Source organism: Tupaia chinensis, unplaced genomic scaffold (assembly GCF_000334495.1).
Source record: "Tupaia chinensis unplaced genomic scaffold, TupChi_1.0 Scaffold000661_1, whole genome shotgun sequence".
Classification (NCBI taxonomy): Eukaryota; Metazoa; Chordata; class Mammalia; order Scandentia; family Tupaiidae; genus Tupaia; species Tupaia belangeri.
In genome coordinates this window covers 1199367-1215941 of record NW_006160183.1, presented here as the reverse complement: position 1 = coordinate 1215941, position 16575 = coordinate 1199367, and the positions used below count along the sequence as shown (strand labels likewise).

At 40.8% G+C, this 16575-nt stretch overlaps 1 protein-coding gene across 1 annotated transcript in view; it reads left to right on the top strand.

The window, feature by feature from the left end:
• The window catches only part of PRKCE (protein kinase C epsilon), a 582018-nt gene that overhangs the window by 528776 nt on the left and 36667 nt on the right, over window positions 1-16575 (top strand). The window contains exon 12 of the mRNA XM_006159896.3: window positions 11308-11446. Within this exon, the coding sequence (XP_006159958.1) occupies window positions 11308-11446 (139 nt within the window). The remainder of the gene's footprint in view (window positions 1-11307; window positions 11447-16575) is intronic.

Here is a 16575-nt window from a genome sequence, read left to right as displayed (position 1 = left end):
AGCCAGGGCCCACCACCTGCCTGAAGTCTAGGCTCCAGCTCAGCTCTTTAGCCTGTGCTTACTCACTGCACTCTCAGTTCTTTACCTATAACTTAGAGATGGTGGTGCCCCTGCCCAGGGCTGTTATTGTGGAGAGTAAAAGAGGTACTCCATGTGATAGCACACAGTGGCCCTGATTCTGAGAGATGAAGTGCCTGGGAGCTGCTGCATGCATCTTGATTATTAAACCTAGTATGGACCTTCCCTTCCCCCCACTATCCACCTCGCTTCTCTTTTTCCCCAAGGTTCTCAAGCTTGGTATCGTTCTCCTGTCCCCAGGGAAGGGAATCTTGTGATTTTCTCACTGGGTTAAGCTGAAAGTCTCAGTTTGTGTTCCTGTCTCTCTCTCTCTTGTCTTTTTACCATTTTCTCCCAAATGTTGATAGTTGCATATACTTCATAGTTTTCATCCCACATAATTTAGGGAATTTCCTTTCTTGACATCTTTTTATTTTTCTGGAAAAGATCTGCACTCCTATCCTGGGAGAGCCTTGGTTATACCATCCTGCCTTTAAATCAATCTATCCCTGTCAATAGCTATGACCTCTTGGCTTCTGTGGCTCCTTCCTCGCCACAAGACCTTTTCCCAGCCCAAAAGAATTTGGATCCAAGCATCACACAGAGACTTTGCATACACACATCTTACAGTTTATCTAATTGGTGGTTACAGACAGTCACGAGGAGTTAGTTCAGTCCCATCTCGTACCAGCCATGTGACTTAGGGCAAATTCGTTACCTTTTCTGAGCCTCAGGTGCATACTTAAAAAGATGTGTTGATGATGCCAAATGCTATCAGGGTTGGTTCAGTCAGGGTTCCTGTCTTCTCCCTGGGATAAAATGGCAGAGGATACTTTAAATAAATGTACTCTACCTTATAGCCATAGCATTATTCCCAAATCCTTCTTTTACTTAGTGATCTGGGCCAGTCCGTCTTAGAGTCATGACCATAGCTTAAGACAGATCAGAGCTGTGGCTGTCTACTAGACGTCCTGCAAGAGACACTTGGCAATAGCTGGAGATATTTTGGGTTATTACATCTTGAGGCAGAGATTAATAGCAGCTAATGTGTAGAGCCCAAAGATACTACTAAAATCCTGAAATGCATGGGATAGCCCCTACGACAAATTATTCATCCTCAAATGTCAATCAGGCCCCAATGTGCTGAACATGAGAAATACAGGACTAGAGAGATGCTGAAGGATCTGCTTCTTATCCTCTTGCTCAAAGCCCATGAGTCCAGTTGGCCTTTGGCAGTTGAGGGAGGAAGTATGGTTCCTTGGAAGTTCTCACAAGTCTTCAGTCTATGGAGAGTCCAGTAAGGTAGCCATCAATTCAGATACCAAGCAACAAGGACTATGATAAAGGAATTCTGCTTAAGGAAGAAATGCTGAGAACAGACTATCTAAAAATGAGGACTACCAAAGATGCTCACAGTTACCATTAATTATTACTTAACATTGTTCTAGTCAACACAATCAAGTAAGAGAAATAAATGAGAATTTTAAATACTGAAAAAGGGGGAGTAAAAAATCATTAATTGCAGATGATTTGAAAAATCTAGAAGAATCAACTGAAAAATTTCTTTACCAAAATAAAGAGAATGTAGTTGAATGACAAGACACAAACTGATAAACAAAAATCAATACCAAACATATACCCTATGCAACAAAATGCCAGGAATAATGGAAGAAACTATCCCATCTATTGCAGCAATTTAAAATATAAAATAATAGTTTGGATTATTTGAAGTAAATTCAGTTGCAATTAATATACAGACTGCAAACAACAGTGCTTTAAATAAGATACATGCTTATTTCTTTTTTCTATGAAAGTTATTTGGATGTGGGCAGTTCAGTGGCCGTGACCATTTCAAGGGCTTAGTCCTTGTCTTTATTGTCAAAGGTAGTTTCTAGGACTCCAGACATTATATCCTCACTCAGACTAAATAGAAGAAGAAAACAAGAAGAAGCATAAGGTTCTTCCTTTAAGGAGACTTCCACACATCTGACTGACCAGAATTTAGTTACATAACCATACCCAACTTCAAATAAGCCTTTTAATTCTAGTTTATACCTGCATGGCTATGTGTATAGCTTAAAAAGGAAAAAAAATCAGTGTTATCTTACTTAGGAAGAAAATAAGTATATGCTGGGATAATCATAAATCTGCCATAAAATATAGCAAGAAATATACAAGGTCTATATGAGAGAACTTTGAAATGTCCCTAAAAAGCACAGATGGGTAAGACTTGAACCAATGGAAAGACAAACACAATTACCGTATAAGAAGACTTAACATCATAAAAATATCAATTCTCCCTAAGTTAATTTATAACTTTAAAGATGTTCCCAATAAAAACCACCAGGAATTTTTTTTTTAACTAGATAGATTATTCTAAAGTTCATATAGAAAAAAATAAACAAGAATAGCTAGGAAATGTTGGCAAAGAAAAAGAAGGGGAACATCCCTACTGAATGTTAAGACACATTATAAACCCAAATGATTAAGACTGTGGTATAAGATGATATTATTGTATAAAAGATATTTAAAAATTAGTGCATGTGGGGAATTAGTAACAGTATTTAATAAAGGTCATTGTTCAATCACTGAGGAAAAGATGAACTATTTGATATTTGAGATTGGGACAACTGACTAGGTATGTGGAAACAAGAAAAGTTGGATGTATAACTCACACCTTTTATCAGGATCAATTCCAGATACATCAAAGACTTACATTTATAAAATGAAAGCATGAAAGACTCCATGGGAAAATGCTTTTATAACCTTGAAATGGATAAAGTCTTTCAATATAATAAAATATTGATTTTATTTTTAAATAAAATTTAAACAAAACATCAGTAATATAAAAATAACTAATATTGGCATGGCAAAGCTGCTGTAAACAACATTAAAGTTAAATAATAAACTAGAGAAAGTAATTGTGATTCTTATCCTACACAAAATTTATTTTCTAATATAGAAAGCACTCCTAGGGACCAGCAGTTGGCGTAATGGCTATGTCACTGGACTCCCATGTAGTCAACCGCAGTTCGAGTCCCAGATCTGGTGGCTTAAACTCACGCTGGGCATGTGTGCATGTGTGCCCATGATCCAGAGAAGAGAATGGAGGAGAAGGGATTGCAGTATGGCCATCCCCACTGGGGTGGGGGTGGGGTGACTTCTCGCTTTCTGTCTCTCTGTCTCTCTCTGACTTTCTGGTGAGTGCACCTACTTTATAGCAAAAACCTCTCCAAAAATAAATGAATAACTAAGTAGCTCCTAAAGATCAATAAAAAAATAAAATAAATGCCACAGAAGAAAAATAGACATTAGTTAGTTCAGATCTCTTTAAAATATATGAAAAGATGGGGTCAGCAGGTGTTATGGTTAAGGTGTTGGACTCCTACATGACCAACCAAGGTTCAGGTCCTGGATGTGGTGACTTGAAAATCATGTGTGCATGTGTTCCCCAAATTGTGAGAGGAGAATGGAGGAGAAGGGATTGTGGTATGGTCATCCCACAATGTGATTTCTCACTTTTCCTCTCTTTGTCTCTGTCTGTCTCTAGTGAGTACACACACTCCATGGCATAAAAACCTCTTATTAAAGGGGAAGGCAAGTTATCTGGACAGACATTTCTCCAAAGAAGACATACAAATACATGAAGAAAGCGCTCAACATCACTAACCATCAGAGGAATACAAACCAGAAACCAATGAGGGTATCATCTTATCCCAGTTAGAATGGCGACAGTTAAGAAATAGGAAATAATAAATTCTGTCTAGGATATAGAACTCTCAAATACTATTAGTGGGATTGTAAATTAATAGAGCCACCATGGAAAATACTATGGAGATTCCTCAAAAAAAAAAAAATACTGAAAACAGGATTACTGAGCATATACCAAAGGAAAGGAAACCAATACATCAAAGAGATATCTGCACTCTATTTTACTACAACCCTATTCACAATAGACAAGACATGGGATCAGCCTAAGTGTCCATCAACAGATGAATACATAAAGAAAATATGGTATATATACACAATGGAATATTACTCAGCCAGTAAGAAAAATGAAATCATGTTATGACCACATGGATGAGTTTGGAAGAAACTAAGTTACATGAAATTAGCCAGGCACAGAAAAAGAAATACCTCATATTCTCTCTCGTACGTGGACACTTCATTTCATAGAACTAGAGAGTAGAATAGTGGTTAGTAGAAGTTAGGAAGGGTAGATTAGGAAAGACTGGTTAACCAATACAAAATTACTCCTAGATAGGGAGTAAAAGTTCTAGTGTTCAGTAACACTACAGAGTGACTTTATATAACAATAAGTTATTCTATTTTAAAAAACAGGTAGAAGAGAGGATTTTAAATGCTCCCAATACAAAGAAACAATAAATGTTTGAATTGATGGATATACTATTACACATTGTATACATGTGTTGAAATATCACACCATACCCCACCAAGATGTATAATCATTGTCAAGTAAATATAATAATTTTAAAAATTAAAAAAAAATAGATTTTTTACATGCCAAGACAGAAAGGTTTCTAGTATATATCTATGCTCCAAACAAATCATAGAGTAAGCTCCCATTTAGTAAAATGGAGGGAAACCAACATGTACCCACATTTTCTTATTAATGTGTAAACCATGCCCATCAGGATACACAAGGCATGAATGAAAAGCAATTGCCCATAGGAAGTGAAAGAAGTATCTAAGGAAAGGATGTAGGAGGGAGAGTTTTTTACTGTATGCCCTTTCATTTTTTCCCCCTAATGCATGAATTTGTTACTTCTTGACCTACACAAAATTTATTTTCTAATATAGAAAGCACTCCTAGGGACCAGCAGTTGGCGTAATGGCTATGTCACTGGACTCCCATGTAGTCAACCGCAGTTCGAGTCCCAGATCTGGTGGCTTAAACTCACGCTGGGCATGTGTGCATGTGTGCCCATGATCCAGAGAAGAGAATGGAGGAGAAGGGATTGCAGTATGGCCATCCCCACTGGGGTGGGGGTGGGGTGACTTCTCGCTTTCTGTCTCTCTGTCTCTCTCTGACTTTCTGGTGAGTGCACCTACTTTATAGCAAAAACCTCTCCAAAAATAAATGAATAACTAAGTAGCTCCTAAAGATCAATAAAAAAATAAAATAAATGCCACAGAAGAAAAATAGACATTAGTTAGTTCAGATCTCTTTAAAATATATGAAAAGATGGGGTCAGCAGGTGTTATGGTTAAGGTGTTGGACTCCTACATGACCAACCAAGGTTCAGGTCCTGGATGTGGTGACTTGAAAATCATGTGTGCATGTGTTCCCCAAATTGTGAGAGGAGAATGGAGGAGAAGGGATTGTGGTATGGTCATCCCACAATGTGATTTCTCACTTTTCCTCTCTTTGTCTCTGTCTGTCTCTAGTGAGTACACACACTCCATGGCATAAAAACCTCTTATTAAAGGGGAAGGCAAGTTATCTGGACAGACATTTCTCCAAAGAAGACATACAAATACATGAAGAAAGCGCTCAACATCACTAACCATCAGAGGAATACAAACCAGAAACCAATGAGGGTATCATCTTATCCCAGTTAGAATGGCGACAGTTAAGAAATAGGAAATAATAAATTCTGTCTAGGATATAGAACTCTCAAATACTATTAGTGGGATTGTAAATTAATAGAGCCACCATGGAAAATACTATGGAGATTCCTCAAAAAAAAAAAAAAAATACTGAAAACAGGATTACTGAGCATATACCAAAGGAAAGGAAACCAATACATCAAAGAGATATCTGCACTCTATTTTACTACAACCCTATTCACAATAGACAAGACATGGGATCAGCCTAAGTGTCCATCAACAGATGAATACATAAAGAAAATATGGTATATATACACAATGGAATATTACTCAGCCAGTAAGAAAAATGAAATCATGTTATGACCACATGGATGAGTTTGGAAGAAACTAAGTTACATGAAATTAGCCAGGCACAGAAAAAGAAATACCTCATATTCTCTCTCGTACGTGGACACTTCATTTCATAGAACTAGAGAGTAGAATAGTGGTTAGTAGAAGTTAGGAAGGGTAGATTAGGAAAGACTGGTTAACCAATACAAAATTACTCCTAGATAGGGAGTAAAAGTTCTAGTGTTCAGTAACACTACAGAGTGACTTTATATAACAATAAGTTATTCTATTTTAAAAAACAGGTAGAAGAGAGGATTTTAAATGCTCCCAATACAAAGAAACAATAAATGTTTGAATTGATGGATATACTATTACACATTGTATACATGTGTTGAAATATCACACCATACCCCACCAAGATGTATAATCATTGTCAAGTAAATATAATAATTTTAAAAATTAAAAAAAAATAGATTTTTTACATGCCAAGACAGAAAGGTTTCTAGTATATATCTATGCTCCAAACAAATCATAGAGTAAGCTCCCATTTAGTAAAATGGAGGGAAACCAACATGTACCCACATTTTCTTATTAATGTGTAAACCATGCCCATCAGGATACACAAGGCATGAATGAAAAGCAATTGCCCATAGGAAGTGAAAGAAGTATCTAAGGAAAGGATGTAGGAGGGAGAGTTTTTTACTGTATGCCCTTTCATTTTTTCCCCCTAATGCATGAATTTGTTACTTCTTGAAAAAAAAACATGGAAGGGCCCCCTGCCCTACCCGGCTGAGAGTAGGTACGAGGCTGGGAAACAATTGTTCCCAACCCTCCTTCCCCCAGTGGGCTTGGCCCTATTGAAGAACAGCACTAAAAGCTTATAGGTAGGAAAATCCTGAAGCAGGAATAAAAAGTAGGGAGTCAGGGTCCCTGGGGTAGCAGTGCTGGAAAGGAAAAGGGAAGAAAACACTGAGGGAACCTCACTGCACACCCCCAGCTGGTCATGCAGCAAGCCCAATTCCAGTGACACTACCTCGTCCTAACAGCCTTCATCTCCTAGCCTCTGGAAGGGAAGAATATTTCTCTCTCTCTCTCTCTCTCTCTCTCTCTTTTCCTCTCTCTTTCTTCTCTCTCAAGTAAGCAAGCACAGCTTGGCTCCCCGAGCTCTCTCATCCAGTTAAACTCCACTCATGAATTGTTGCCCACTGAGAGCCCAGTTCCAGACAAGTTTGGTCCCAGAAGTAAGAGTGTTTTTCTTTTGTGAGACCAAAGACTGCTTCCCCTAGCCCCACCCCCAAGAGGAATAAAGTTATAGCAGTGGCCGATCAGACTCCCAGGGGTCTTTTAAGCCACACTAATCTTTTCTGTCACAAAGGAAAGGAACAGAAGTCACTAACTCTTCCTGGATTTGGTTCTATGTAGGGAGTTAGAGTTTTCGAGAAATACAAACAGCAGAGGGGAAATAGGAAGTGACAAAGGGCAGGATTTCAAGCATCAGGGCAGGATGGTGGGAAACAGTGTTTTGGCATGGGGCCCTTGTGGGCCACGGGAGAGAGGCAGCTGCCTGAGTGCCACCTGCAGAACATGCTCAGCCCCGAGGGCTGTGCTGGTGAGCTGGGGCGGTTCCTCTCCCTGGGGAGACAGGGAGAGGAGGTGAAGGGATGGTGTGCCTTTTTTTTTAGGGAAAGGCAAAGAGGAGCAGGAGGTGTGGGGAACAATGAGATTCTACTTCTTCTTGCCCCTCCCTGAGAAGAGAAAGAACCCCAAGCTGAAGGGAAGACTGTTCCTGGTGTGCCTAGAGGTGCTGTCTAGTGACCTGAGTCAGAACAGGGTGAGTTTCAGGCTGTCTTGGAACCTTCTGAATCTATTCCATTCATGCAAACTAGAACAAGTCTTGACATCACAAAGGCTTTAAAAGAGAATGTTTAAGGGGTGGCATTTGGTGTGTGTGTGTGTGTGTGTGTGTGTACACAAAATATATATATTTACACAAAATATATACAAAAATATATTTAAAGAATTATTTAATTTTATTTATTATTATTACTTTTAAATTTGCCCAGAGAGAGACTAAAAGAAAGGGAAAGTAAGAAAGCAAGCCACTGGGTCTGGGACTTGAACCATGGTCAGTCATGTTAGAGTTCAGTGCCTTTAACCACCATGCCACCCGCTAACCCCTTGGGGTATATTTTGAAGTTTGGGGTGGAGACTGGCACTGGAAGAAGTCACCCAGGATGAAGGCGAGAAGTAGAGGAATGATACACACAGGACACTGGCATTCAGAGCAGACGATTCACCAAGCCCCTCATCGCCTTAAAAAAAAAACAATTGCATGCCCACACCATCTTTATTTATTTATTTCAGCGATGGTAATAGCCAAATGTGCCCTTGCTAACTCACAATGTTGTTCAGAAAGTGCACGTGGCTTGGCAACCATGGGTTGCTTTCGACATGTAAAGGGAGCGTTACATTTGTTACTTTTCTCTTTCACTGTAAGCTTTTTTAAATGATTATAACTTCTGACTTATATATAAAATAGTTGTACATGTTTAATACATGATATACATGTAACACATTAAATACATGTTTAACACATGTACAAGTTTAACAGTTGTACATGTTTAATGAACGGCGTGGTGGTTCAAAGTGTGTATACGTTGTGTGCATTCATCTGTAGTTTGTGTTGTGCACATTTGAAACCCAGTCTTCTATGTTGGTGTATATGTTGAATTGTTACCAACTTTTGTTCCTTTACTGTGTGGTGTGTATTGCCAATGTGGTCACTGTGTATGTCATGTGGGTTCCTCTGGACACTGGAGCATGAAGAGGCATGTGACCCAGTGTCACAACATTTGCAAGTGAGCAGACAGGATACCCAGTTCTCTCTAACTCAGTTTTTTCATGAAGCCAGTGGGTATAACTAAAATATTCAAGACCTTTTGCTTTCACACACATTTTCTCCTTAGTCTTTCCATTTGGACAGGTGAGGTAATAGACCAGCAAGGTGGTAAAACAGACCAGCAAGGTATGGCTTTACCAGGACATTGCCACAGCGATGAAAAGCCAGGCTTCCCATGCCCCAGCCTGATATTTGTCTTACAGCTCTCTTCCCCTAGCTAGTGCTAAGTTTTAACTACACATGGTGGTCAGAGAGGAACATGGGGAGCCCTGGGCCCTGTGGATCAGCGTGGTTGGACTCACCATTCTTTCTGTTGTTTACAAGCAATTGCTTAGAGCAGCACATTTTATGTGCTTTCTTTTTTCTCAAGGAGTCCCAGCTGTAAGTGGAAATGGGGTCATGGGTACAAGGCAGGCAGGCCATAAAGTGCTTCCTGCCCCACCTTTACACTCAGACCTGGATCCCTGATAATGCCTGGAGTGTAGTCGACAGTAGCCTTCTGAGCAAGACCCGTCCTGTTCTCTGTGCATGGAGGGTCCGACCTTTGCAAGATCTCTCTTCACCCTCAGTCCAGGGTGGAGGGAGGATCAAGATGGGGACCTCCATCCAGTCAGTCTGTATTCTTCTACAGATCCAGGTCTGGGGTTCCCAGACTTGCCTGTTAGGAGAATTCTCAGCCAGAACCCCAGACTGTGTAAAACAGACTCTGAGGCTGGCCTCATGGCCCTCACTCACTGCACAGAACCATGTGTGCTCTGTAGGATCAAAGTTATTTGGACCAATGAGACTGCCTTCCCACCCATGACCCTTTTCCCACTCAGCTTGCTTGGCCCTAGAATACTGATCTTGCAAACACATCGTGTGCATACATGAAGGCCTCCTGTTGCTCTCAGAATTAATTCTGTATCCCGTTTCCTGACACTCCAGGCTCTACAAGCTGGTTTCTGTATGTGTGTCATGCCTCACCCCTCGCTGAGGCTTCATTCTCTGGTCTGTTTACTACCTTTCACATCTACTGTGTTGGCCTTCCCCACCATCCCGTCTTCTCTCTTCATGGTCTATCCAAACTACACTCTACTCAAGTTTCTCCTGTACTGACTGGCATGGTCTCCTCCCTGATACGCAACAGCTCACCTAGTCATGCCTCAGAGTATCCACTGATACTTAGGTAGCTTTATTTAAATTACTGACATTCATATGTGTCAATCTGATATCTCTGCAGCTGATCTCCAGTGAGAGTTAAGCTGCTTCTTTCTCTCCATAGGGTGGTCTAATGCAAGGGGTCTTCAAAAAGTTCGTGGAAAACGCATATTATGAAAAACTATGCGGATTGCAACTTTTCCCCACCAAAATAAACTCATACTTTTTGGGGGGAGGGGAGAGGTTTTTGCTATAGGGTACATGCACTTGCCAGAAAGACAGACAGACAGAAAGCAAGAAATCAATCCCCAGAGGGAATGGCCACGCTGCAATCTCTTCTCCTCTCGGGATCTTGGGAATGCACGTGCATGCTCCTGGCGTGAGTTTAAGCCAATGGGTCTGGGACTCGAACTACGGTTGACTACATGGGAGTCCAGTGACATAGCCATTATACCAACCGCTGATCCCAATAAACTCATACTTTAATTCCATAGTATCCACTGATACTTAGGTAGCTTTATTTAAATTACTGACATTCATATGTGTCAATCTGATATCTCTGCAGCTGATCTCCAGTGAGAGTTAAGCTGCTTCTTTCTCTCCATAGGGTGGTCTAATGCAAGGGGTCTTCAAAAAGTTCGTGGAAAACGCATATTATGAAAAACTATGCGGATTGCAACTTTTCCCCACCAAAATAAACTCATACTTTTTGGGGGGAGGGGAGAGGTTTTTGCTATAGGGTACATGCACTTGCCAGAAAGACAGACAGACAGAAAGCAAGAAATCAATCCCCAGAGGGAATGGCCACGCTGCAATCTCTTCTCCTCTCGGGATCTTGGGAATGCACGTGCATGCTCCTGGCGTGAGTTTAAGCCAATGGGTCTGGGACTCGAACTACGGTTGACTACATGGGAGTCCAGTGACATAGCCATTATACCAACCGCTGATCCCAATAAACTCATACTTTAATTCCATTTTTCTGTGAACTTTTTGAAGTACCCTCATATGAATTTCGGCACATAGTAGGGCTTTGACAAATAGCTACTGACTTTAATCTATTAAACTGCAGTTGTCTTGATATGTTTCTAGGGTTACCAAAGCTCCTCACTCATGCTGAGAAGGATGGAGGCACCTTTGGGAGGGAACAACATGAGAACCCCTGGGCTAAGATTGGTTTCAGTTGGTTTAAGCCTCCTCCAGAACTTTCTTTTCTAGAAGAGATTTCCATGGGATATGTATGTCGCTCCAATTTGAGAAGACCTATTGGGGTGAGTGAAGTATTAACCATGGAGTCCTGACCTGTCTTGCAGGGATTTGAAACTGGACAACATCCTTCTGGATGCAGAGGGTCACTGTAAACTGGCTGACTTTGGGATGTGCAAGGAAGGGATTCTGAACGGTGTAACGACCACCACCTTCTGTGGGACTCCAGACTATATAGCTCCTGAGGTAAGACTCCCATACAGAGGGCATCACTTCTTGGTGCCAGGGCTGACGCAGAGGTCCAACCCTGGTACTAGGGTCATCTAGTAGTTCTGGGGGAGGGCTCGGAAAAACTGAACTGATTTCTAAGAAGGAGAGAGAAAAGGAAAGGTAAAAGTTTAGCTGATCTCTCCATTAGGAAATCTCAGTGGTGAAGGAAAGCATTAGTGAACTGACAATAACAAGTCAGTCTCTAAACCCGGGCAAGTCCTCAGAGAACATTGATTTCCTATTCTTATCTGGAACCACCTATAAAAATAGGACCAATAGAAATTTGCTGACTTGTGTCATTCTTTTCATGTCTTAAAGATCAGAATAGAAAAGCACCATTGACAAAGGCAGCAATTATATTAACTGTAATTTGCTTATAGTAAAACTAGGATTCATTTGCTATTTCCAGTGGAGTGCTGACATACATAGTAGACATACAGAATGGAGCAGGAAGGGGAGAGTGGCTATTCTTCATTATAAACAAAGATCAGATATGTTCATTTGAACCTCACCAAAGGGTTGTCTTTGGTGAAAGTTGTTTGGATGTTTTGCTCATCATGAAATGTTTGTTTGCCTTGAGCTCTTCCAGGTCAGTCTTGCCTAACCTGAGAGATACCTAGCGTGATATGATTCAGATTTAAGACATGGTCTATCCTGTATCCTTAATTAAAATAATCTTGATAGTTCTGAGACATGTAAGATGGGGGAAAAGTACCAATCCCCATTAAGCATTTCTCGAGGTAGACTATTGTCGACATTGTGATTTCATTTCCTTTCCCTGGGCATTATTTGAGCACACAAATCAATGTGGAGCTAAAGAATTGACAAAGATACTGGTCTCTCTTCCAAAGGAACTTTTGGTCTAGAGGGAGTAAGAGAAGTAAACAAGTAAAACCGAATAGAATAGTGCTTAAAACAAAATGGTGTTATGTCTTCAAGGACCAGAGAAGGCTTCTTGGAGTACCTGGTGGATAAACTGAGTTGTAAAAATATAAGGGCATTTCTGAAAACAAGAAGGAGGATTGGAATGAGGGCAGTGCAAGGAAGAAAGTTCAGTGTCCCTGAGCTCTGTCTCCTTTAGGGCAGAATCTGTGTTCCTAATCTGGGTATTCCTGGGATCAAGTACACAAAGCAGGTTCTTAGTAATGGTTTGTCGAATGAATGAATGAATGAGAATTTGTGACATTTCAATAGGAACAAAAGCCTTGGAGTGAAAATATGAACTTTTCCAGGGAAGTTAATAGTCTTGCTAGAATATGGGGTTTCTTAGTGCTCGTAGTAATGAACAAGATTAGGATAAAGGACCAAGGAATATGACCAGGGTAGTTATCGGTGGACCTATTAAAGGTTCCAGTAGAGGAGGGTTTTAATAGTAAAAGTAGGATTCATTTGCTATTTCAGACCTGTCCTACCAAGAAGACAGGCAAGAGCTACATAGATCAGAAAGCAGAAAGTGAGGAACAGATAGTTGAGAGACTTTTTACAGACCAGACAAAACATGGGGAAGTCTGAGGAGGGTCTAGAATGAGGAAGATAACTGATAAATTCTCTTTAGAACCTTTATCTTCTAAGAGAACTGAAGAGCAGAGATTTCTATCTCACTGCTAATGTGCCCCCTTAGCAGGAACACTAGGAATTCAACCTTTAAGAAGAAGTACATGAGAACAAGAGCTCTCAATTGAGACTTGCCTTTCTCATCATCTTCATTCTTTATCATCAGAACACTTGGTTCCAGTCTTTCTGTGAGCTGATGTCAGAAGTCAAAGGGTTGACAGCCCTGTGTAGTAGTTAAGGACCCAGTTCAAGACACTCACTTGCTCTACAATGATCAAAAGACCCACTCAGCTTTCATGAAAAGCAACCCTGTGGTAATACAGTGAACAACTCCCATCTCTGTTTATGAAGAAGCAGACACTCTTCCCCCCGATGATATCCTTTGTGTCCATTATGTAGCATCACCACTACACTGGAAATAGCAAGTGGCAAATCATAGCTGCTAAAGGTATTGCTACCTTTATCAATAGCAACTGGGAAGGTTAAATGAAATTATGTTTCTAAAGCACTTAGTACAGTATCTAGCCCACAGAAAGCACTGGCTGGATGGTAGCTTCTTCGTTTTCATCATTGTTGGGTTGCATAATGGGGTGGGAAAACATAGTCCAGAGAATTGAAATTCAAGGCTACCCTTTGACCATGAATGGCCTCCATGTGACCTTGATGTCATAAACTGTTTTGAGCCTCAGGTTCCTCATCTTTCAAATGGTAATCATAATTCCTGCCCTACCTACTTCATCAAAATATTTGGAGAATCTAATGAGATTAAAGTATAGAAGTGCTTCAGAAAGCATAAACTTCTTTACATACTGGAGAGGTTGTAAGGCACCAGGCTAACCCTGAAACCAGATACACCTTCTGAAGCATGAAGCATGAGCTCTGCCTACGGCCTCTCATCCCATCATGCGCCCTTGACCAACCCCTATAGTACTCCCTCTCCTTTTTCCACCTCCTGTCCCTGCTTCCCAACAATTGGCTCCCAGCCCTAGACAACACCCAGGATCATCAGGCCCAGTGCCTGTCCTTTTCCTCTCCCAGCCTTGTCCTACTTGGGAGGAGGTGTGTTGGCTGCTATGCCAGGTGCCCTCCCATGGCATGCAAAGCCTTGCCCTTCTCACCAGTACTGTAACTGACAAGTGATTAGGAAACAAATAATTAGGGCCAAGCGTAAAAGGAATTTTACAAAAGATGTCACCCCCAAAAGACTATGGAGGGGGCTGAAGAAGGGTAGGCAGGGCACTTTGTGGTTTCCACAGCGCCATCCAGCCTGAGTTCACAGGGGACGCCCAAAGGCTACCTTCTTACCGCCACAGAAGTACAGAACCTAGACATCCCAACCCACACAATGAGGTGGCCGGCCACCTTAGCACCCAGAGCCCCCTGAGCCCAGGAGAGAAGGAAACAAGCCTAGTAAGATATGCACCATGGACACACATGCCTGCCAGTCATGAAATGTTGGCTGTCTACTGCTTGTCAGAACAGTGTGTTCACCGTGGTGGACTCAGAAAGATGCTAGAGCCCCTATCCTCTGGTTTTACAGGTGTTCTGTAAAAGAGACAGTTGACCATAAAAAAATAACTAAAACATGGCAGTATATGGGAAGTAACTGCAAATTTTAGGAAGAGGCAGAGGTCTTTGGATGTCAGAGGATAGGAGAAAGAGCTGAGGAGATCCAGAAAAGCCTTCTGGAGGAGCTAGGACTTAAACATGACCTTGAAGGACAGAAATTGGTGGTACCATGGTGAGCCAGGTTAGGTGCTGGCTCTTTAAGGGATGAGAGAGTAGCTGACTTTGGCTTTGGCAGCAAACACTGCCTCCTCTGAATTGTGGAGCCCATGGCTCTGACCTTACAGATTTCACTGAATGCAGAGACCAAAGGTACTAACTGAACAGATTACCAGCTTCAACTAATTCAGAGTTGGCTGAATTTTCTCACATTCCTTTTTATTCCAAGTTAGAAAATTCCAAAACCATGCGTGTTTTTACTGTTTTCAACCCAAGTCATCTTATTTCATCTTAAGCAATGTATAAACTCTAGAAGGGTATTTTGAAAAGACCCCAGAAAGATGTCTTTTTTTTTTTTTAAGAGGTTTTTGCTATAGGGCTCATGCGCTCGCCAGACAGACAGAGAGAGACAGAGAGACAGAAAGTGAGAAATCACCCCCCAGGGAGGATGGCCACACCACAATCCCTTCTCCTCCACTCTCCTCTCAGGAAGAAAGATAAGAGTCTTGAGTTTACAGGGACCAGCAGTTAGTGTAATGGCCATGTCACTGGACTCCCATGTACTTGACCACGGTTCACGTCCCGGACCTGGTGGCTTAAAACTCACGCCAGGTGCCTGTGCATGCGTGCCCAAGCCCCCTAGAGGAGAATGGAGGAGAAGGGATTGGCCATCCCTCCTGGGGGGTGATTTCTTGCTTTCTGTCTCTCTGTCTCTGTCTGTCTGGCGAGCACACGCGCCCTATAGCAAAAGAAAAAAAAGGGAGAGTCTTGAGTTTATTCTCATCTTCCCAGATACCTTGAAACTTGAGAACTGAAGTGGAGCCTTGTGGTGGGCAGAGATTTTCTACAAGCTGAAATGATTAGACATGATTTTTGCTGTTTTTTTTTTCAAGGCTCTTCAAAATATATCTCCTCTCAGAATATGCAATCCAGCCTTGCTTCTCTAAACTCTTCACTTTTCAGATTTCTTTATAGAATTGGAGAACTGGAGAGGTCACCTTATCCACCTCCATTTCTGAGCAGGCCATGTATAATCCTGCTATGACTGATAAGAGAAAATAATTGTTGAAAGGGAACACCACTTCCTTCACTTCATGATCTCTCCCCTAACAATAGGCAACTCAGCATTATTTCTTCTCTGAGCCAAATATATTTCATTTGCTTGCTACTACTTATCAATATTTTCACCTCCTCACACACACGCACACACACACACACACACACACACACACACACAGGCTGAACATCCCTAATGTGAAAATCAAAAGTCCAAAATCTGAAAATTTTTGAGCACCAACAAGGCACCACAAATGAAAAATTTCACAGCTGACCTCATGTGAGTAGTCACATTGAATGCTGCAATGCAGAAATATTATATATGTACATATACCTCTGAAACACAAATGTGTTTATACTTGGATCCCATCTCCAGGATATCTCATTATATACATACAAATATTCTAAAATGTGAAACACTTTTGGTCCCAAAAATTTCAGATAAGAGATTCCCAACCTGTATACATACACAGTATGTTAAAAGCATACTACAAAATACTAAGCTCTATACAATTGAAAACTGTATATATACACACATCATTAACACATTATTATGTGTGTATATATATATACATATATATATACACATACATATAGTGTGTGTGTGTATGTATGTATGTTTACAATGTATATTCATATGTATAATCAGACCTAACAGAAACAAACTTGGATTTAATACCCTCTTTCAGTTATATAAAGCTTTGTATTTTGCTGCATGCTTTTAAAATCTTCCACCTTAATTAATCTTGTGAAAACAAGCTGAAAATCTG